We start from the raw sequence: 22,685 nt of genomic DNA, 5'->3' as shown, positions 1-22,685 counted from the left end.
GCACGAGGTCCTCCCCGCGCACCTCGCGGCTTGGTAGAGCCCGCGGCCGGGGCTGCACCTGCGTGCGGCATCACCGCCCGGCGGGGGGGGGGCGCGGGCGGGGCGGGGGTGTGAGCAGGTCGGTAGAGAAACGCAGCGGGTTGGCAAGAGTGACATTAAGAACAAAAAGCTACGCTGTCTGTTACGGCGAGTGTTAAGCTACGTAAAGGTATAAAACTATTGGAGAGCGTCCATAGGAGGGTGTGAAGATGGAGAAGGGTGCTTGCCAGGAGCGGCTGAGCTCCCGGGGTGTGCTCAGAGCAGAGCAGAGGAGCTGAGGGGAGGCCTCATGGGGGCTGCAGCTCCTGACAGGAGCGGAGGGCAGCGCTGAGCTCTGCTCCGTGTGACAGCGACAGGGCCTGAGGGAACGGCATGGAGCTGTTCCGGGGGAGGGGCGGCTGGGCTGAGGGCGGCGTGCACGGCCCCGCGTTCAAGGTGGGTTTGAGCGGCGCTCCCAGACACGAGGTCTGGCTGCAGTTGGTGCCGCAGTCGGACTCGATGCCCCTCGCGCCTCAGCCGTGACGCCCCGCGCTCCGGCCGGTGCCGCTGTGGGCGAGGCGCAGAGCGCGGCTCCGCCCCGATCCGCCCGGTGGGGCGGGGCGTTGGGCGGCACCTCCCGCCCACGTGACACCCCTCGCCCCCCCTCCCCGCTCGCCCTGGTCATATGCCGGGGGCGGGGCGGTCCGCGCGCTGCAGCCGGCGCTGTGCGGTCGGCCGCTCCGCGACGCCGGGGGGCTGAGCGACGTCGGCGCTTTCCTTCCGTCTGTCCCTCCGGCCGGCCCCGTGGCTGCACCATGTCCCGCTCCGCGCTGCCCGCGGTGTCCCGTTGGCTGGCGCTGGCCGCGCTGCTGGTGCTGAGCCCAGCGCGGGCGGCGCGACAGAGGCCCAACGTGGTGCTCATCCTCACCGACGACCAGGACGTCTTCCTGGGCGGCATGGTACGGCCGGCGGGCGGGGAAGGCGTCGCGGCGCTGCCGAGGGACGCGGTGCCCGCGCAGGGATCGGGGCGGGAGGCCTCGGCCCCGGCGGGCGCGCACTCTGGGAGCGGGGCCGCGTTGTGAGGGCCTGGGGGTGCTCCGCGGCCGCCGGAGTGGGACGCGTGGCGGTGGGCAGCGCCCGCAGAGACCCCGGCGGAGTTTCTCTTGCCCGGAGCCGGGCAGCGTGTGGCCGAGCTGCGTGTGGCCGAGCTGCGTGACGCGCAGCCCGCTGTGGTACGGGATGGGGCCGCTCTCCGCTCTGCCGCTTCGCTCCTTGTTCTCGCGTGTGCAGCTGAGCTGACCGCTCGGTGCCTCTCTCTCGCAGACCCCCATGAAGAAGACCAATGCCCTCATTGCGCAGATGGGAGTCACCTTTTTAAACGCAGTAAGTGTTTGCCTTAACGCCTCGAGGCTCTGAGGTGTGTGTGTGTGGTTTGTGTTTTCGGTTTCAGAGCCTGTGAACGTGCATGTTCTGTGTGTTGTTCTGTTCCTGATTCAACACCTAGCTAGTTTTAGGTCTCTAAGTAAATAAGTAGCACTCAAGGCCAGAGTCTGAGGGGGTAATTTTCACTTCCTAAAAGCCTTCGAGCTGACTTCCTCAGCGCAGTGCAGCTGCCTAGTCTGTCTCTCACTGTGAACTGAGAAGCATTAGAAGCCACTTAAAACCGGCTGCTTTCTGCAGGTTGAAATTCCACTTCGTTCTTTTTGTGTTCTAATATACTGTCATAACTAAAACAACAGCATGGATCAACTGGTGAGCACAGTGTTTGAATGGATGCTTACTGCTGTTTATCTGTACTGTGCAAGTATGGGATTGGAGAACCCATAAGGCAGTTTCAAGCACAGCATTTCACTTGTGAATATCCTTAGGGTGTCCTTTGTGTCCTACACAGTGCGTGTTTTGTGAGTTTTTAAAGCTGGTGAGCTCTTTGATCAACCTGTTATCTGATCTTTTAAAACCCGTACGTTTTAAGGAGAAATGTTTTCCAGTATCAATCCTGTCTCTTTTCTTCCTGTTCCTTCTAGTATGTTCCCAGTGCGCTTTGCTGCCCCAGTCGTGCGAGCATTTTAACAGGGAAATACCCTCATAACCACCACGTTGTCAATAACACTCTGGAAGGAAACTGCAGCAGCAAGTCGTGGCAGAAGATACAAGAACCCAACACCTTCCCAGCACTGCTCAAATCAATGTGTGGTTATCAAACGTTCTTTGCTGGAAAGTACTTGAATGAGGTATTTTGCACTTGTATTTTTACTGTGGCACAGCGTACTCACCTTTATCCACCTTTCTAAAATGGCCTCTGGCTTTTTTGTTTGTAATAGGTATTGAATCCCCACCGTATTTTAAATGATATTACTTGGATGAACAATTCTCTGCCCTGAGGCGGGATAGATAACGTGCAAAGTTGAGATCTCGAGCTTAGCTTAGTTAAAATCAGATTCTTGGTTGTCTGAGGGTTTGTTGTTTTCAAGTTAATTGTGAAAGGATGATGGGATCCGTAGGCATATTTCAGTGTGTTTGGTTGTTTCACTTGATAGACAGCATGTTTTTCATGGCTGTAAGAAATACATGATTGGCACATGGGAGCTATGAAGAATGTCATCAGGCCTGCACCAACCTGAGGCAGATGTTACAATAATGCTACTCAAAGGAGAAGAATAAACTTCTCTCACCATTTCCAACTGATATATCCCCTTGAACATTGCTGTTTTCCTTTTGGCACTTAATTGCTGTTTTAAATATTAAATGTTCACTGAAGCAAGTTTCTTGGGAGAGCAGCTAATACCTGAGCTCTTTGCAGAGCTTACTCAGCACTTTATTATTAAATCATTTGTGTGTGCTTTTTGGTTCTTGTTTTTTTTCCCTTTCCTAAGCTGTGCTTCATGGTAGCTTATAGTAAGCTTTAAAACTTCTCCCTGAAAGCACTAAGATTTGTTTCGCTTCTGGCATAATGGAGTTGTATTTGTAGGTGACTTAAAGTTCTTAGCAGCATTATTTTCCATGTGTCTCTTGGTGGAAAATGTTGGTGGCATAATAGAATAATGGAACATGAGTGAGTATTCTAGCCAGGCACAAGTGTGCCTCTGCTGAAGTCAATGAGGCAGCTGGGGAAGGGAAGTTTATCTGGCTTCCTCTGAGCATTCCTTGAGTCAGCACCGTCTCCTGTCCCTCCAGTTTGGGGAGCCGTGTAGATGTGAGGGGGCAGCCTTGAGAAGATACATTGTGTTGCTCTGAGACACCCTCTGTTTTGGATTTGGCGCTGGTTCAGCAGCCAGTTTCCTATTTTGCTGTCTTAAGGCCTAATTGTTCTTAATCATTTGTCACGAAGATGACAGCTACTAGCACTGATTTAAGTTCACTCTAACTCTTCGTACGGAGTGACGGAGGCTGTCGGCCTACTTGCAGTTTTCTTTAGTCTCTTAGCTGTTAGCATAAAACCCAAGGCTGTCTTACTGCCTGTGTTCTGATAGTGTGTTCTTGCATGATGATGTACAGGATCTCTGTATGAGCCCATGTGTGGAGTAGAAGAGGGAATAAGATTTAAATAGTAAATGAAAATCTGGAATTCATTATAATATCTTTCAGTTATTTTAACCCTGGTCTCTCTAATGGCCTGTAAATATGCATTTTACATACAAATATATTTGTCTTTTTTTCTGTTCTGAAGTTTAATTTGACTTAATGGTTTTTCTGGCTAGTGTTTAATAAAGCACATGAATATGAAGCATAATCTCTAGCTTTTGTTTGTGATAACTGAAACTGAGTCACAATCTATCTGTTTTTCAGTATGGAGCAGAGGATGCAGGGGGAGTAAGTCATGTCCCTCCAGGATGGAGTTTTTGGTATGCTCTGGTATGTGATGTTGTTAAAATCCTTCATTTTGATAGTTTTGTAATCCGGCTTATATTCTAAATTTTGCTGGTCATGAAATAGAGAGCACAGAGCATCTAATAACTTAATGCAAATCTTCCCTTTCTTCCCCTCTATTGTTTATCAGTCCTTTGGCTTTCACAAGGGCTACTCCTACTAAACTGCCTGGGGAAGAACCTTGGAGCCTAAAGCCAAAGTGGTGCGAGATAATGCTGCAGAATATGATATTGTTGGGACTGGTTCTGATAATTCTTGGAGTGTCCTTATGACAAATGCTGGCAACCTATTTGTCTGATGTTGGGAGTTTTGATTATTTGAAGTAATCACTGAGTATGTTGCTTTGTATAAACGTGTGTGCAACTTTTCTTTCTTGCAGGAGAAAAATTCAAAGTACTACAACTATACTCTTTCAGTAAATGGCAAAGCACGAAAGCATGGTGAGAACTACAGCGTCGATTATCTGACGGATGTACTGGTAGGAAGTTCTGCTACATCTGTGTTATAAAAACTACTTGTGTCCAAATAATGCCTCTTGCTGGGGGACTGGGGAGGGGTGGCAATGGCAATTTGTTAGGCTGCAGTAGTTCATAAATAGCCAATGATTGCCCTGTCATAGCACCAGGCAGGCATCAAACAGCAAAACAAGATTCTGGGTATGTTTTAAACATGGGAAGTTTGTGTGTAGAAGCTGTGGAAAGGAAATATGTTCCAACTGCCTGTTTACTAGCAGTAGCCTCACGGAGAGGTTAATACTGACTGCTGTGGTACGTGAGGAATGTGATATGTACAAGCAGTGTCTTAAAATTACTTCATAGAAGGCTGTATTTCATTGCAATAGACAACTTCAGTAGCAGATTAACTGCATCAAGATCTTAGTAGGAAGTTAAGCATATGAAAGTAACTTCACACCATGTTTTATTTTGTAGATGTTGCCTGTGTCTCAATATCTTGTATATTTTAACTACATCAAACTGGTAACTTGAATATATTATAGCTTAATCCATTACAAAGCCATGACATCTTGTAGTTCTCTTGAGGCCCTGTTTAGCAAGTAGTGTGGATTTTTCTATTGCATTTTCACCTTCCTCATCCCCTTCCCAGAGCTGGAATCTTAAGTTAATGCACTGTTGTAGTGTATTAATGGCATTGCTGGGAGCTTACATGCTCAGGAAAACTTTCCTCTGAAAAGTCTCTTCAGGCAGTGAGTTTGTGGATCTTCTGCTGACTCTAGTGAGGTTCATTGCCAGTTCTTTAACCTAGACAGCTGCTTACTAGGAACAGAACTGATTGATGTTTCTTAAGGCATGGAACAGCTGTCTGATTAAATTTAGATTTACAGTGTCTAAAGCTAGATTGGAATTGTAAGCCAGAAGAGAGGCTATCCTGTTACTGGTATTGTACTGGTCTTTTTGGTCCTTCAGTAGCTCATAAGCATTTTGACCAGGTTTGTATTTGTAGCGGGTTGCCTGTTGATACACCAGTGTGTTATGATGGGTTTTCAGTATGTTGCATTCTACTTTCTGCCTATAGCTACTAAGTATGTATGTATCATTTCAGGTTAGTGTTTCAGTTTAATCCAGTGGGTGGGCAATGTGTACCGTGTGTGCTGCCAAACAGTGACAGAGATCACCAGGAAGAGCAAAAAGTAGCTTATGCAAAGTTCCTGTGTTGCTTGGCCCAGCACGCAATCTCCTTGTCCTGACTGAGGACATGAGAAATTGAATCTAGTATTAAGAATCTGAACACCTGTAGCAGGTGTTTGCTGCAGACCTGATGTGCTATGCTGAAATGTTCTAACAAAATCTGAGTTTACCTCCCTCATACCAGTTTGTGAACCAAGTTTCTGTACTTAACAGTTTTGATTCCTCCCTTAAGTCTGTTATCATGTAAAGTCCAGCCCCTATTGTTTATATGTGGGAGTTAGGAGGGAGGAAGACAGAGTCATATTGGCAGGAGGAATTCCTAGCATTTCTCCAGTTCTAGAGGATGAAGAGGGAATACAAAGAGGGACATACTAGTCAGACAGGAAAAGAAAATGTTGGAAAATCCAAATAGAGAGGACTCTCTAGCAAGTAATACCTTTGAAGCTTTAATTTCAAAGACTGAACAAGGGAAGGCAAAGTGAAGCTCTTCATAGTGTTTCCCTGAAGTTGGGCATAGACTGAAGTGAAAATGAAAGTGCAGAAAAGTGACTTGAGTAGTTGGAATTTGCTGCTGTGCTTCATTAAAGCTGCTGGCTTCACCAGCAGAAATGTGACACTTCTTAGAAATGAAGGAGCTGGCTGTGGAATGAGCATACTCTATAAGCTGCAGAGCTGGAAAACTTTAGGACTTTGTCTGTTTCAGAGGGCAACTGAATCTGGCAGTCTGTGATCTGTCAGGCAGGGGATGGCATCTGAGACCCTCAGACTGTATTAAAGTTTCAGTTTCACTTGAGAACGGAAGGGTTTGGGTGCATTCTGTTAACACTTGAAATAAGCACAGTGGGTTGAAAAGCTGGAGTTATCCTTCATGCCATCCTTTTGATGAGCTTTCCAGTCTAAGCAAAGGTCTGAAGTAGAATGCTGTTCAGAGATGTGGGACAGATAATTTGTTTAACGCTTGGAATTACTTTAATCAGGAGTTGCAGTTTTATTACCATCCACAAGTGTCCAAACCACTTCAGAAGCTTATTTGTTGTCCAGGCTTTGAATACTGTGTGTGTGTGTGTAGCTTGGATTTGTTGAGTACTGTTTTCCTTTGGAATTAAGACCTCTTTTTCTTTAACAAAACAGGCTAACATGTCATTGGACTTCTTGGAGTATAAATCCAATTTTGAACCTTTCTTTATGATGATCTCAACCCCAGCACCACATTCGCCTTGGACAGCTGCTCCACAGTATAAAAACAGCTTTCAGAATGTCAGTGCACCAAGAAACAGCAATTTTAACATTCATGGGAAGGTAAGCTGTCTAGCAAGAGTCTGCAGAGACTGCTCTCCTAGTTGGTGAGAGCAGTAAGCAGTGATTCTGGCTTGCTTGTTAAGATTAAACAGAATAATTGGCTAGCATCACAACCACTAGTTGTTTGGTTATGTTACCTGCCTTATTCTTAAAGGCTATTTATACTGAGACTTAGATTGGTGCGTCCTGTTATTTTGTAAATTAAAAATTCAGTGGCAAAGATCATATGGTATAATAGACTAATGATGATAATATGATTAATGTGGAAAATGTTTGTTCTTTGTCCAGTTTCAAGATGATTTTTCTGGATTATTCTGAAACGCTTTGTTCTTTCATTGTTCTTCAGTGTGTTCAGGAGGACACATAAGTGTTGTCCTGCAGAAAGGCTCAGAGGGGATTTGAGAACAACTCTTACGCTTCCACTCCATGTCCACTCATGAGGGTGGGGCCCTTTGCTTGAGCTCCTGGCAGACCTGCTCCTACTTGGCAAGTTTTTGAGGCCAGTTAGAAAACTTTGTGAAATCATGGAGCGCAGGGCTTAGAGTCATTACGACTTCAGTAGTTTGGCTTTCACCTATTGAGATGACTTGTAAGCTGAATTTATCAGCCTGGTGTTACACACTTGAGAACATTTGGGACATGCAGTATCTTCCCTGCTGCCAGTAAGTTCAGCCATATATGCTCTAGCTCAGACTAATCTGCTACTCGCTCTGACAGTAAGTGAAAGTGGAAGTTGTGGACAGTTGATCTGATGAGATTTCATTTTCAAATACAGGCTTTACCACTGTTCAGTGTTCACTTCAGGATTTGTTCCTGTCTGGAGCCCAGTGAAACCACTTTTGAGGTCACTGTGGCTCATGCAGTCCCAGGTGGAACTTGCTTTTTAGCTGAGAACTATCGCTTACAAAAAAATGACTCTGTGCTTATCAGCACGATGTAAAACTGTGAGTGAAAGGGAAGAAAAGGTGTTCCAGGCAGTAAAGAATAGATACTTCAGTCCAACCCGTTATGTTGTGATGTAGTGGGAACTGGAATCTTTTTTTCCACGAAAGATTGTTAATTGTGTCTTAGGTTCCATTATTGCAGTAAGTGAACGCTTTCAAAATTGTGAGCTAGGAATAAATTGACCAGTGAAGTTGTCAGCTAGTTGAAACTATATGACATGGGAGTTCCCTTATGCAGAACAAAGGCAAAAGCTGTGTGTATGCCCACGAGTCTGTCTTTTTGTGTTATGATGGGTAGCTGATACCTGTGAAGGCAACAGTCTTACTTTGTTTCAAAATAAGAACAGAGTAGCACCTTCCTAGCCATAAAATAGCTACAGTCATTAGCAATGTGCATTTCTAATTGGTACTGTTATAGTCTCAAAGCCTAACTCTTCCTTGAGCTCTATTTTCCAGGGCATGCACAGTTCCTACAAAAGTAATAAACATACACATAGGCCCAGACACTAAAGTCATTGGTGTTGTAATGTTTGCTAAGCAAACATGCATTGTGCAGTCGTGTGTTATGCAGTCCTGATTCCTAAGTCAATGTTTCCTAGCTTCCTTATGTAGTATGTGGGCAAGAGGTACTAAAAGAAGCCATGTAGGTAGAATCTCGGCATAAAGAGTAAGATTTGAGTTCTTCTATTGGCCAGTAATGTGCTTTCTGCTCAAGATCCTCAGCTATGGATTATTCCAAGCGATAGGTGGCTGTCTGGTTTCCCAAGGAGGGCTACTGATATTCCAGACAAGGTGTCCAACTAAGCTGTTCTGACAAAAGCTGACCAAGATTTGTGTCAGGTATTTCTCTTCCATGTATTGTTTTCCTTGCAAAGTCAAAGCACAGCCCTGTCTGGATTCTACTGACAAGATAGTGTGTTCTGTCTCAAGGTCTTGTAGGCTTTCTTTCAGAGTGGGGCATCAGGAGACAGCAGGTTCAGTGGACAGCCTTGTATGTAATACTGTGAATGAAATTTGGCAGGGGCTGACAGAAGCAAATTTGAGGATGGTGAATCAGTATGGTGTATACTGAAATCAACAAGTATGTTTAGGTGTCGTATGAAACTTAGGAGGAACATGAGAAGAGAAAAATACTCCAGAGCAGAGGGATTTTCAGTTTTACCAAGTGATTTCTCAGTCTGAGTTACACAGCACAGTTGTCTTGGGAAAGAGCTTTCCTGAGCCCACTGCCTGCAAAAGGTGCCAGGTGACAGTGTCAGCTCCTTCATTTTCTGAAGCACTTCTGCTGAGCTGGGGATAATGCGTGTTCTATCTTTCCTCGCTTTTGTGCTCCTTTACAGCTGCTGCAAAAGCAAGATCTGAATAAAGGGAATTAAAACAAACTGGTTGTGAAATGAGTTTTTCCATGCCAAAAATCCTTTCTTCAGTGTACAAAACAGAAAATGGGGAATTGAGTAACTGCAAGAGGGTGTGAGTCACTCTGTGAGTCCTTGAAGCCCAAATGCTTTCCAGTCATTCACTTGTCACAAGAGGGAAGTTGCATAACTAGAGGCTCTAGAGAAGAGTGACCAGCTAAGTATAGGCTCAAGCCGAGGGTGGCAAGTGGATCATCTCCAACTTCCTAAATGAAAAATTATAAAGCTGCACTGACATAACTTTATTCTGCTCCCCCACTAATATTAACTTTCAGTTTATTCACAACAGACTTTTGCTTGTATTTGTGTAGTGACTGACCCAGTTCAGACCGACGCTTGAGGATGTGAGAGAGTAACTTTTTGTAGGAACTAAATATTATCTGTTATGTGGGGGAAGTGAGCAATGAAAAAAGGGGAAGAGCTAAAAGTAAGGGAAGCAGAACCCAGCTCAGTCTGTAGCCCAGAGTTCGTAAGCTACTGAGAATCTGTTAGTGGCAGGGATTTTTTTCTCACCTGTCCATAAACCAGGTTGTCTTAATTGCCTTTGTTGAATTTCTCCCCAGCTCTCTACTGATGTTAGTATGCTCACAAGTATGAATTCCCAAAGAACTGTGCTTCAGCAGCCCTGTCCAATCTTATAATGTGCTCAGTCCTTGAGGCCTTTTTCTTTCCCCCATTAGACCTAAATCATGCATCTTCCTGGATTTTTGGTAGCTACTGAAATGTTGTTTGGGAGGACCTTCCCTAGCAGTTATCACCAGTTTCTTTCCTGGACTGCTTTGAAAGCATCCAGCACAGGCATAATGGAGCTGTAGTGCGGTCTGCTCTTGCAACTTGGGGCTTACATGAGCTAAGAGCAGGACTGTTTTCATAGCATTTTCTAGCTGTTTAACAGCAATTGTGGATATTTTACCCTAACAAGATTTGTCATCAGCCTAACGGGGGTATAAAAGCTGACACAACTTTTCTTGTACTTCTGTTCCGCACTGCTTTTTTTCTTATTTCTTTTTCTTCTTTAGAACAAGCACTGGTTAATTCGACAAGCAAAGACTCCAATGACTAACTCTTCAATACAGTTTCTTGACGATGCTTACAGGAAGAGGTAAGAATTTTGTTTCTTAAGGTAAAAAGTTTTAAGGGGTCGTAATACATCTGACAGCAAGGTGTTACCTGTGCTAGTTCTCTGGCATCTGTCTCAACAGACCTGACTTTCAGTTTACTTCTTGAAAAGAAACTTGTAATTGCCTTCAGAAGTATTTTGCTTGTAAATCATAGAAAGATGAGTCACGTTTAATGTCTCAGCTGCCTTTCTTTCAGTTCAGAATGTATATGAAATACTAGCAATGTATTGGTCAGCTAATGTCATTAACATTGGCTCTCAGACTCTTCTAGTCCTACCCCTTTAGATGCAAATATGTGTAATAACTGTCTGGCCAGGGCAAGTGCTTGATCCCTTTCTACAAGGGGTGGGATGAATATGAAAATATCATTTGCTCCCTTTTTCTTAGCATAAAGCAAGATGTATTTGTTTCCCTTGTAGATGTATGCTTATGTTGTAGACTTTTTAGAGGTTTTGAATTAAACACTAGCTTAACTAACTTTAAATGTTAAACTGAATTTTAAGCAGTTATCAGGTATTGATTAGCCTGTTGCTTTGGAGATAGAAGACCAAGGCTTTTGAATTTTCTTTTTCCCCCAGACTCCTGCTTAACAAAAGGCTGAGATAAAAATAAGCAGCCGAATCCTAAATTAAGCCTGGAGACAAGAAGATATAATAATTGAATAATTCCAATTTAAATTCAACATTACGTTAGCCTGTGGAGTCTTATCATTGAATTCTCAGAAGCAGTGTCAATGGCTTCTGTCAGCTTAAGGCTTTTAGATACATTGCAGTAGTAGATCCTGATACTGTGTGAGTGATATAGAACAACTGACGTGCTTTTCAGGCATAAAGGATCCCAAATAGAGAACTGAGTTATTGGCAGACTTATATCTAATGTTTAGTACTAAAATACAAAGAACTAATAACGTGACCTTGCAGAAGAACTGTGACTCTTTGCTACTGTGTTGCTTCATAGTTGGTCTTGGCTGTCTCCAGATAAGATTAGAAGTAACCGTCACTTTGACGTCTTTCTCAGACACTTCAGAATAAAATCAACAAGAACTGAAGACAAACAGTTCATTTCTATCTTAAATTGCAGCCTCCAAAAGTACAGTGTGATAATCTATGATGCTTGTTTTCAGAAACAAGCAAACAAAATAATCCATTTCCAGTGCATTCGCTGTTGATTTAAAGCATGTTATGAAGGCACTACTCGTCCCAATTCTAATGTTTTACTCTCTTGTATGAATTGTTTTGTTTCTATGTAGGTGGCAAACTTTGCTGTCAGTAGATGACCTGGTAGAGAAGCTAGTGAAGAAATTGGAAGTCCATGGAGAATTAGATAACACATACATCTTTTACACATCAGACAATGGCTTTCATACTGGTAAGGTTTTCACTGCCTACTGAATGCTAGTAGAAGCTCCAGGAGTGGCATAGCTTCTCACTCTTGAGACCATTGCAGAAAATGGAAACAGCAACTGTGGAAAACTGTACACATGAGAAGTACAGATCTGAATTGCAAACATCCTGCAGTTGTAGTGTAGAGTGTTTGAGGGATTTTGGTTTGTCTTTTTAATTCTCAGCATTGCCTTTCACTGTAAAATGAGACAGAAGTAGAGGAAGGATCTCTGTTCTGTAAAGTTAACCAGTCAAAGTCTGTCTCAAAGACCTGTCTGGAACATGTTGCACAAGTGAAAAGGTGTCATCCAAGCTAATAAACATTGAGTTATGTCTTACAGGAGCTGACAGCTTCAAAATATCTTCTTTAATGAAGCACGTAACCCCTTCTGGCTTCTTAAAATTCATTGCTGGGAATTAAGTAACACAGGCCTTTCTAAACATTAAAGAAGAAGCTGTCTAATTTTCTTTCTTCTCCAATACAGGACAGTTTTCTTTGCCAATAGACAAACGGCAGCTGTATGAGTTTGATATCAAAGTTCCATTGCTAGTCCGAGGACCAGGGATAAAACCAAATCAGACAAACAAGGTAAGTGAAAAGAGAATGCAGCTTTACTTCTGTTGTTTCACTGTTAACCACTTCAGGTAATAGTTCCTCAATGAAATATGAGGGGGTAGGAAATGCAAATACTCCATTCTTTACAAAAACAAGTCAGTACATCATTGCTTGAAGCAGTACATTTAAGCAATCGCAGGATGCTGACATAAGAGATGTGGAGATCACTTTCTGGAGATTCTAGCATTGCTTGTGAAGGTTATGGGTTCTGTTAGCCTGCCAGGATGAAATCAAGTAGTGTTTGGGTGTACTGAAAGCAGAAATCTTATCAGTGTATTTGTTAGGTTCTGGTCTTCTGAGCTAACAGTTCTCCTCACCTTGCAGATGCTTGTTGCAAATATTGACTTGGGTCCCACTATTCTGGATATTGCGGGATATGACTTGAATAAAACTCAGATGGATGGAATGTCACTGTTGCCCCTGTTGGTAAGCAGACAACCAGGGACAGTAACCAGCAATAGGGATGATTGTTCAAAGGGAATATTATTTCCTTCAATGGGTTGGGTGGACTTCTAATCCATATTCTTACCTTGTTGGAGTTTTCACACAGGATATTGACGGTTTAGTGGTTAAAAACATGGGTATGCAGTTTAAATGCAGGTGTATTACAATGAGCTGCGGTCATTTTGTAATAGAAACTTGTCGTGCTTTGTCTAATGCTGCAATTTGTAAGAATTCCTGTTTTGGAAGTTGCATATTCCCATTTTGCAACCTTCTCTGCCTTTTCCTTAGGACTTCTCAGCACAGACTCAAGAAGGATAGATTATTCTTACTGTGTTTTGCTTCACATTTCAGAAGAGCAAGCATTTCTCACTAAACTCTATGAAACTGTAGGTGGTTTCATAAAGTAAAGCTGACCTTTCCAATAAGTGAGCAGAAGCCTACTTAAATAAAGCTGCTTGTAGTTTATCCTTTTAGTTTTAATTAAATTTAGTCTATAAATTGAAGGCAGCTTACTTGGAAATGGAGGAGATCATCCAGATTTAAAACAGTGCTTTGCTATTAAAACCTTCTATCCAAACCTTAAGCTGTTCTTCTGATGGAGGCAGGTAAAAGGTGTCAGTTTAAACTGACAATCAAAAATGTGGAGCTCGTTATTTTGCTGTGTAGACCTGTGGCAGTGCAGTGTGTTAACTTTAAACTACTTCTCTCTTATAAAATGCATCTACAAATAGAGCAGCTTAAAGTGTAGTTGCTTCTTAAAGCTGTTTATCTTTTCTTACGCCAAAGCTATCTTTTTCCACCTGTTGTGGTCATCTGATACAAATCAAGGCCAAACAGCCTTGTCACAGGGCTCTTGTCTGTAATGCTGTAGTATTTGTACAGCTTACTGTTTGTGTTACTGCACAATTACTTGTGAGCTGAACGTATCACTTCAGTAGCTTTTTCTTGGAGGTTTGAGGTGGGATATCTCTTGTTGGATCCTTGTCTTTCAGCTACCCAAGGAATTCTAGCCTAAGACTGAATGTTATTTAAAGACCGACTTAAACCAGGGACCACAACTCATATTGCCTTTTGAGCAGTGGATAGTGTTTGTGTTACGCAAGGCATGGAAATCTTCTGTTTCTTAATACAGTGAATTCTAAGTCATGTCCTCTCTTCCTAGAGGGGAGACAAAAACGTGACATGGAGATCAGACTTTTTGGTGGAGTACCAGGGAGAAGGATACAACGGCAGTGATCCTACCTGTCCTGGCCTCGGACCCGGTGTCACAGTAAGTAGGACAAGAACGTTAATATTAGAAAACAGCAACTGACCTATCTGTTCTGTGGACTCGCCTGGTTCTAGCAGCAAGCTGCCATTAGGAGCTAGCTCTGTGGGTGCTGTGCAGCATTAAAGAGTCAGAAGGAGACATCCAGCCATGTGGAACTGATGTGTTCATATGACCATATAGAACAGTCACCCTTTCAGTGGGAATCCATGGAGCCTGTGGGCTACGGAAGTATCCAGAAAGGTGTTGACTTCAGAAAATGGCAGGCAGAGACACAGTGTTCCTTCTAGAGTCCCAGTGGCATCATTACACTGTTCTTTCTTTCTAGCTGTTTGTTGCTAGCTGCTTTCTGATCAAAGTTTGCTCTAAGTAAAGTGTGCCTTTTGTGTTGTATTGAATGTGTTTTGTTCTGTTGTGTATATACATCAGCTTCCCAGACAAAATGCATTTAATCACTGTGAGTTCACTCACTAATAACACAGTCTTGAATTTAGAAGAAATGATTTTTACTTAACGCCCCTGGCAGAGCCTTAAGTGTGTTAGACTGAGATCCTGGTGTTCATTAATTAACTGCAGTTGGCTTGAGCTGGTGTGTACTCTGGGGAAAGGATTGCTAGTTCACCTTTCTTAATCTTAAATATTTAACTGCTTACTTCACAGCACTGCTTCCCAGACTGTGTCTGTGAAGATTCCTATAACAACACATACGCTTGCGTAAGGACAATGTCAACTTCCTGGGATCTGCAGTACTGTGAATTTGATGACCGGGAGGTGAGTCCATAACAGGCATTAGCTGGTCACAACTGTGCAGGTGATGATCTGCAGTCTTGTCTGCTCTCAGTGGTTTGCATGAAGTATTCTGGAAAGCAGACTGGCATTGCTTGCAAAGTATTTAACAACCAATGAGAATGAACAGAAGTTTGTGGTGAGGTTCTGGGGAGAAGAAAAGGTGGGGAAAGGAGTCTACTTTAAACTATAGTTATTTCCTTCTGGTATCCCCTAACAGCAGAGCTGTGCTGGGGCTGAATTTGTTTCTCAGTCTTAATTCCCTGTGGCTGATTCCTCTGTACTACTGATAGATACTTTTGCTATATCGCACCTCTGCTATTCTTAAGTTGAACTGCACCTCTGTTCCTCAGGAAAGCTGAAACATCAGGCTAATCATTTCACCTCTATTGCCCGCTTGTTTGCCTATTCTGGCCAAACAAGTATAAGTTACAACTCTCAGAAAGGTCTCTAATGTTATTTGGGAGAATGTGATATACAGTCCCCTGTTCAGAAACGGTGCGAATCTTGTTAGCAGGGCATCACCTGCATGTGCAGAACCTGCTGGTTTTTAGGTCTCATTTTTGAGTCCATTTGCATGCAGTTGCTCCAGGGAGCATAATGGGATTGAGGCGAGTGTTTGGGTCACAAATCCTATGAACTGCAATGTCAGCATGTGTGTAGTGAATGTTTAAGCATCAGCTATTCCCAGTTACCACGCTGCCACAAACGAAGTTCGAGTAATCTGCAATAAATGATTTAAACTGGGACAGTAAATACCACAAGATAGATTTGGTAGGGAGACAGCAGAAAAGACAATAGGATAGCAGGTCCTGCACTCCATTGGTTGTTGAATTTCTGGGCCGCTCAGCTAAATTAAGGCAGCAGTACTGGAAAGATGCAGTGATGTCGCTTTTGAAACCTTGCAGTAAACCTCCCCAGAAAGCTTGTAACCAAGGTCTGTCCTGATGAATCTTTATCACAGTTAGACACAACTGAGCCAGTATTAATCAGCATCATCTGCAATCACAACTTACTGGAGCCCAGACAAAACATCGGCTGCACTTTTTAGATATGTTTAGCTACTGTTTGTCCCACAGAATGGTTCAGAGATTTAATGTACCAAAAACCAAATCTGCCCTAAAGTTGCCTAGACAAATCTAGTTCTCTAAGTATGTACACGTACCAAAGCTTTTCTTTTATTAGGTCTAAACATTTGTACCGAGAATGCTTTTTACGTCTAGTTAAGATGTCCCTGAGTTCTGACAACTGGAAGTACATAAGCATATCTGTCTATCTATATATAATGATGTGATGGTCATGAAATAGTATTTGGGAACAGCATTTGATTAATATTATATAATGTGGTTAAACATTAATTATCATTTAGGACTTTGATACAGTCCAGGGACTTTATGTTAAACAGGTGTTTGTGGAAGTGTACAACCTGACAGCGGATCCACACCAGATCACTAACATTGCCAAAACAATCGATCAAGAAATTCTAGAGAAGATGAATTATCGATTAATGATGCTGCAGTCCTGTTCAGGAGCAACTTGCCGCACACCTGGAGTCTTCGATCCTGGGTAAACACTGTGTCGATTCATAGTACTTTTAAATATAACCGTGTGTTTTAAAAGACTAAGCTTTCATGGAGGGTGTTTCTGATGAGACAGAATATCCCTGGCATGTATGCTTTCCTTTACTAGAAATAGTTTGATGCTGATCTATCTTGAATGCTTAATCCCTATTTTAATTGAACCTACCAAACGTAACTTGATGGCATTAATACTACTACTTTAATCTTGTCAGCCACTGTTGACTTAGCATAGCTGAGTCTTGCAGCTATTTGGAATAGTCAGACAAGTGGCATCAGTTTTGCCTGCAAGCGACAAAAAGCTCTGCATGTTTCTGTAGGCATGTTGTAGATAAATTGGGCTGCTTCAAAATGCAGACAGCAGCCTTTTGGACTGAAACTTTAAGCACTGTTTGAAATGTTCCTATAGATGGGCTGCGTAGGTCTGTAATTAGAGGCAGCAAAACCTTCTATTAAAAGGCAGCTCATGAATGTTACACATACCGATGTGCTGTTGGTATGTTATACATACTTATTTCTCTGGAGATTATCTACTCCTTAGCTGTACGTTGTTATAATTCATCTGGTAGGTGGAGTGTCGCTGCTGTTTGCTATTCACGTAGCACTGTACCAGAGCTATTCTAGAGATCAGCTGCTCCTAGAAATGCTTGCTGCTGTGGACTAATTGTAGCTCACGCAGACTGTGTTGCTCTTTGCAGGTACAGATTTGACCCACGGCTGATGTTCAGCAATCACGGTGTTCGAGCTCGGAGGTTTTCTACGCGGTCCTTATCGAGCATTTAAGAGCCTCTTGCAATCAGCTCCCACTGACCAGTTTCTCCAGTGACTGCAGCAGGTCTGTCTCTGAAACTCTCGTTGATCACAGCTGGAAGACTTACCGGGCTATTCAAACCCTGTTTGGAAGAAAAACCCTTGTCTTTAGCTGGTTGCCTTGTGCAATATGTATATTTTACAGCTGAACTGTAACTAAATCGTTAGACACAGCTAAATCTCTTACTCGGATAATTACCACCTTTGTCTTTCAAACACCTTTTCATACCCCAGGCACAGAGGTTGTACTATGGCCTGTCAATCCAAACAGTTTATTTTGTTCTAAAAAGAACCAGTAAACTCATAGTTGAATTGGGTCAGATAGGCAGGTGCTGTTGCACAGTAACGCTCACCTATATTCAGTGTCACACACTTTCCTAAAGGCTGTGTTTATGGATAGGTTTCCTGTGTTGAGCACGAAGCTCTTAATGCCAATAGCAGACTAGCCCAAAACAGCGTAGGGAAGGCATTAGTCAAAACTGTAGGATCTGAGAGTCTTTTGCAGAACTAAACTAAGCATGCAGAGTATCCTCTTTTAACGAGACCACTTTAAATGAGACCAATGAATTTTGTAGGTCTGCTTTGGTAGCTTGCAAACAAGAATGTAATTTCAGCCTCCTAGTTTGAAATGCTGGATTGGGTTAATATGTACTACTGAAAAATCTCTTAAGGTTTAACATAGGCTTCCTACTGTGTTAATCAAAACAGTGTTGGGATTAACAAGTACTCAAATAAGTGTGCCTGTGTTCTGAGCTAACCATTACATTTATTTCAATACGTGGAAAGAAGTAATACTAAAAACCAACAAAAACACACAGGGCACAGCAATAGAGTTGATCTGTCTGTAACCTCCAACTACCTGGAATCATCTAACCATATCAGTTAGATTCTTGAAGGTAAACTGTTTTGAGAGAAAACTAACTGAAATAAGTAAATCACTGTTCGTTAGAAGTTAGAGCGCAATCGTAGGCAGTTTAAGTACTTCATAGTTTCTTTTTGGTTGAGACATAACTATACAGAATCTGCAGTAAGTGGCCTTCACACCAAAGGACTGCAGGTCAGACATCTGACCGGTACGTTATCATTTGGTTTCCCTTTGGAAAGGTGATGTTGTCTTTTCAACTTTCTGATCAGGCTCATCTGAAATGCAGCTGTCACTTGTACCCCAACTTGAGCATCTTCCGAAATCTCGGAAAAACACCTGAATTAGAGTTAGAATGTGACTTTTCTATAGATTATTGGCAAAACACCTTCTAGAAACACCAAGCTGTGCGTATTTTGCAAGACAAATTCATGTTGCTTATGCATAAATCAACTGTATATCAGGCAAGGTAATCGTTCCCTTTTCAGACAAACTGTGACACAACTCTCCAGTTCTCAGTCAGCTATTTTCGATCTCCTCTCTAAAGAGGACGCTGTCAATTTCTGTTGCTTAAAGCCTTCTACCAAGGGGGGGGGGAAATAACTAACAAACTAACGAGGCAAAGAAGTGCAACTGTATCCTAACTGCGGAGGTACGTATCCCAACACACAGATCTGCACACTGGATAAAAGCAATGCTAAAAATCAGCTGATAATTCCTTTTGATTCTGAAGCACAGAAGTTGCCTTTCGTTTAGCTTAGCTGCAAACTTCTGTGCTGGCGTACAGCTTGGGTTTTATCCAGCTTTGATTTCAAATCTAACTCAATGTTTCAAATCTCTTGAGTGACCAAATGTTTGGAAACAAAATGCTTGAAGGGTAACTTCTCAGCTGGAGTATCTGCATCAGTACTGAGGCTTTTGGATACTCTTAAACTACTTAACATGCTTTCAGATGCTCAGGACTTCCTTTCCTCCATTACAGTTGTAGCTTTATCTTTTTCTCTTTGTTTTTTAAGCCTGTTTTATTGTCTGTCAATATCATTTAGACTCTGCTTTGACTTTTAAAAACAAAACCAAAGTTCTTTGTGCTCTCAAGTGTTTTCTTGCACACTGAGCTAAACCTAAGGTTCAAACCCAAGATTCATGTACTTTGTGTCTTGCTTAGGGTTGGTTTTTGCTTCGACTTCATTTTGGTAGCTGCCTGGAGGCTAGTATAACAGTTTGCTGTACATTAAATCCTCCACAGCCCTATTACATCTAGGAGATCATCTGTCAACTTCCAACTTCAGTTAAGTTTCAGCACAAGTAATGCACGTTATGCTTCTCAATAGAGGAAAAGACAGAAAAATCTTTTGGGTACAGATGTGTAACACTCAAAGTGATCGAAAGCCATAGTCAGCAAATCTTTCTTTTTGAACGTTTTCCTTTTTGCCTAATAAATAGGTGACAGAGTTGGTATAGCTATTAAACACAAGATGAGACAGCTGCACCTGGGTCAGCACCTGTGCCCTCTGTATGCGCTGTGAACAGTTGCCCATTTAAGTAGACTCAATAACTTTCCTTCTGCACTCGGTGTCAAAGAATCACACCATACCTGAAGTCTGTTGTAGGCAGTAGCTGTCACGTTGAGCTGAAATTCAGAATGAAATGAGTCAGTCCTTGCTCAACCAAAACAGAGAGAAAGGCTGTTCAGGAAAATAACTTCTCACTGTGGATGAAGATACAAGAGCTGTTCAGCAGAAGCACATAGTTGAAGGTAAGAACAGGAGCAAACAGCTGCTTGACTCCCGTTGCCTTAGGGGGGAGTTTGTTGTGACTTGTCCTGTATCTATTTCCATGAATAATTCTGAGTCTTTGAAGAGCCCCGAATGAACAGTATTGATTCTTGACTAAAAACAGAAATATTATGAAGGAACTTTAAACTTGCAGCCAGATCCGATTCCCAACCAAATGGGTTTTAAGGCAAATTGTCTTCCTTGGATGTTCCACTTCGTATGCAATGTGATCATAGCTGTATCCACACCCTGGTACTGAAGGCATTTGTGTCAAATGAAGGGGCCTTATTGGTACAGAATTACGTTTAGGTAAAATGTGATTTATTTTTTTTCTTTTTTTTTTTTTTGTAAATCATTATTATCAGAAGCAGAGCTGTGAACTTTAATGATCTAAGCTGGCAAAGCAGATACTGTGCAGGGAGAAATACAGTTAACTCTTACGTTATCCTGAAACAAACCATGTTGTGTGTCACCCCTTTGGCCTAAGTGTGCACAGCCAGTGCACGTTCACCCAGTGTAGGCCCAGCATCCTGGTCTTCTGTGTGGGGAGCAGAGCCGTAATGCAGACAGACATGCAATCACGTACTCAAAGTAGACACAATACCCGTTCCAACAAGTCAAGGTTGACTGATCATCCAATATTTCAATGACTTTTGGTTGTACTGTGATTCAGTTCAAGTGATTGGTTTGGTTTTCTTTTTTTGTAGTACTCTGTATGTGAGCATACTTTGCTGTAGCGTGTTGTGAGCATACTTAATTTCTGCTGTTTTGAACGTTTGTTTAGAAAGTGCCCTTCCAGAGGACCCTGTTCACTGCTGCACTTTTGGGGAAAGAAAAAATAAACTGCCTATCAAACTTCTTCCCTTTGTTACCGAATTTCAATTAAACCTTTCCAAAGGATCGAAGTGTGTCATGTTGTCCAGACTGACTTCTCATTGCTAAGCCTGCGCTCTGCCTACTGCCGCATGACGTGAAGATGCCTACCAATGGACCTCGATGGTGGTGGATCCCTTGTGTGGTGTCCAACAAGACAACACCTGCCTGCTTTGCACAAGGAAGAAATAAGGTTGAGGTGAGTAAACTCATCTAAAAGCAATCTGTGCTTTCCCGTATTACCTTGGGAACTGATGTAGTTGAGTACGTGGAAAACTTGAACTGAACAGATAGTGGAGAAATTACTCTTCGTAATTAAAGGCAGCATGTTCTGCCTTTTGAGATGAGGAAGAATAAAGGGATAGGCTTTATTTTTTCCCCACACACAAATGGGAACTGTGAGCAACAGTAAGATGGGCTCCTTCCCATCACTTCCAAGTCCCCGGTGCAGAGTTTGAGTCCTTGGGTGATTCTGTCCAACTATTTAAAAGTACCTACATGACTTTTCTGGACTGTCCTGCAGGGTGATTCAGCACTTCTCAGCTTTTCAGGTCTTCTGAAAAGCTTCTATAAGTCCTTCTCTGCTGTATCTTCATCACCGCTTCAGTGATTTAGTTAGTAGTCCTCCGTTAAGTAGGGGAAAATATTTAACAGCTGCATGAAGGAACACTTCAATCTCTTGCTGTTTCTATTTGTGAAGCCTTGACAGCTCCCTGTAACACCCCAAGGAAGGCAGCTCTGCAGCACCTCAATGCAAATTCCCATTCTGCTTAATGATTTCCATGGTGCCCACATGGTAAGGTCACTTTGGGGTGGTTCCTATGATCGATATTGCTCTCCAACTGCAGTAGACCTTATGTCCTATATATGTGAGCTGTGTTTTCACCTGAGCCTTGCTCACATTTGAACACATGCACTGTAATTTGGCAGCAGGCATGAGGAGATGCTCAATAGACGCTGTGCCACCTTTCTGTCCTGCTGTTAATTAAAAGCATGGATTCTAACTTTGTCCAACAGGCAGTTATGTCAGAGCATAAAAACAGATAGGAAATGTCTGGTATCTGCCCTCTCCCAGCCATGGAAGAATGTTATGAGCAGAGAGAGATGCTCGAGGTTGCAGCTGTCAGGTCTAGACATGAAGAACTGCCCAGGATTATTGACATATGGAAAGCACCTGTTTATCCCAATGGAGAACTTCACAGCCAGTTTGAGGCAGTAATTTTGCCTGGGAAATAAAGAGGGGCTGAACATCAAATCTACTGGCACTGCAGTGCCTCCCTGAGCCTGTTGGCCACAGCTGAAATCTCTGCTCACGTACCAGATTCCAAATTTAAAGGGGGAAATCAGCCTTGTTTTGCTATTTTCTATCACACTGTGTAGGCTACGATGCTGGGTGCAGCTACTGCAGGAGAGTTCTGTGCTGGACTTGTCTCAGGAGTACTTGTAGTAAAGGCAGAACAGAACTACTTGTTACTCATACTATCCCCTCTTGCTCATCCAGGAAGCAGCATTTGCTTACATAATTCAGGCACCATCACTACAGACTCATTCATTTCACCTGATAGAATCCTGGTATGTTGCAAAATTCAGGAGATTAACACACCCCAGTTTTTAAATAGCACCAAGAAAGCAGCTGGATTTGGGAACAGAGTGTCTGCAGGGGTTGTCCTCACATTTAAAAACAGAGAATCAGAATGGTTTGGGTTGGAAGGTTGCTGAAGGTCCCCTCTGCCACAGGGGGACAGCCACAGAGCGCAACCCAACCACAATCACTGTGCTTTCTCTAAGCTGAAGTGGTGGGAAAGCAGAAGTGCAATAAAAAAAAGGCAATTTAGGAAAGTGAGAAGAAAACAGCTTTAAAGCAGGAGTTCTTTAAGGGTGTCTCAATGCAAAGCGCTGACATAGAACAGTCCCTTTCTGTCCTGTGTTGTGACAGCTGAGAACACCTCTACTTTCAACTTGCACAACAGCAAACAAGTAATG

General features: G+C 42.8%; 1 protein-coding gene across 1 annotated transcript; it reads left to right on the top strand.

The window, feature by feature from the left end:
* The first annotated feature begins 683 nt into the window (after positions 1–683).
* GNS (glucosamine (N-acetyl)-6-sulfatase) lies at positions 684–20,688 on the top strand. Its single transcript, XM_072347937.1, has 14 exons — positions 684–977; positions 1,342–1,401; positions 2,043–2,249; positions 3,805–3,870; positions 4,265–4,363; positions 6,663–6,830; positions 10,209–10,291; positions 11,560–11,678; positions 12,178–12,281; positions 12,633–12,734; positions 13,915–14,022; positions 14,680–14,790; positions 16,211–16,371; positions 17,081–20,688. The coding sequence occupies exons 1-14, from the start codon at positions 834–836 to the stop codon at positions 17,163–17,165; spliced, it is 1,617 nt and encodes a 538-aa protein (XP_072204038.1). The 5' UTR covers positions 684–833; the 3' UTR covers positions 17,166–20,688.
* Positions 20,689–22,685: the final 1,997 nt, after the last annotated feature.

The sequence above is a fragment of the Excalfactoria chinensis genome, chromosome 1, assembly GCF_039878825.1.
Source record: "Excalfactoria chinensis isolate bCotChi1 chromosome 1, bCotChi1.hap2, whole genome shotgun sequence".
NCBI lineage: Eukaryota > Metazoa > Chordata > Aves > Galliformes > Phasianidae > Excalfactoria > Excalfactoria chinensis.
The sequence above is the reverse complement of the archived record's forward strand: the minus strand, read 5'-3'. Positions and strand labels throughout refer to the sequence as shown.

Bases quoted from the DNA above. Each gene is read 5' to 3' on its own strand.
- GNS (XM_072347937.1), top strand. From the start codon at position 834: ATGTCCCGCTCCGCGCTGCCCGCGGTGTCCCGTTGGCTGGCGCTGGCC. The intron at 978-1,341 runs GTACGGCCGGCG...TCTCTCTCGCAG, and splicing joins ACGTCTTCCTGGGCGGCATG to ACCCCCATGAAGAAGACCAA. The intron at 1,402-2,042 runs GTAAGTGTTTGC...TGTTCCTTCTAG, and splicing joins GAGTCACCTTTTTAAACGCA to TATGTTCCCAGTGCGCTTTG.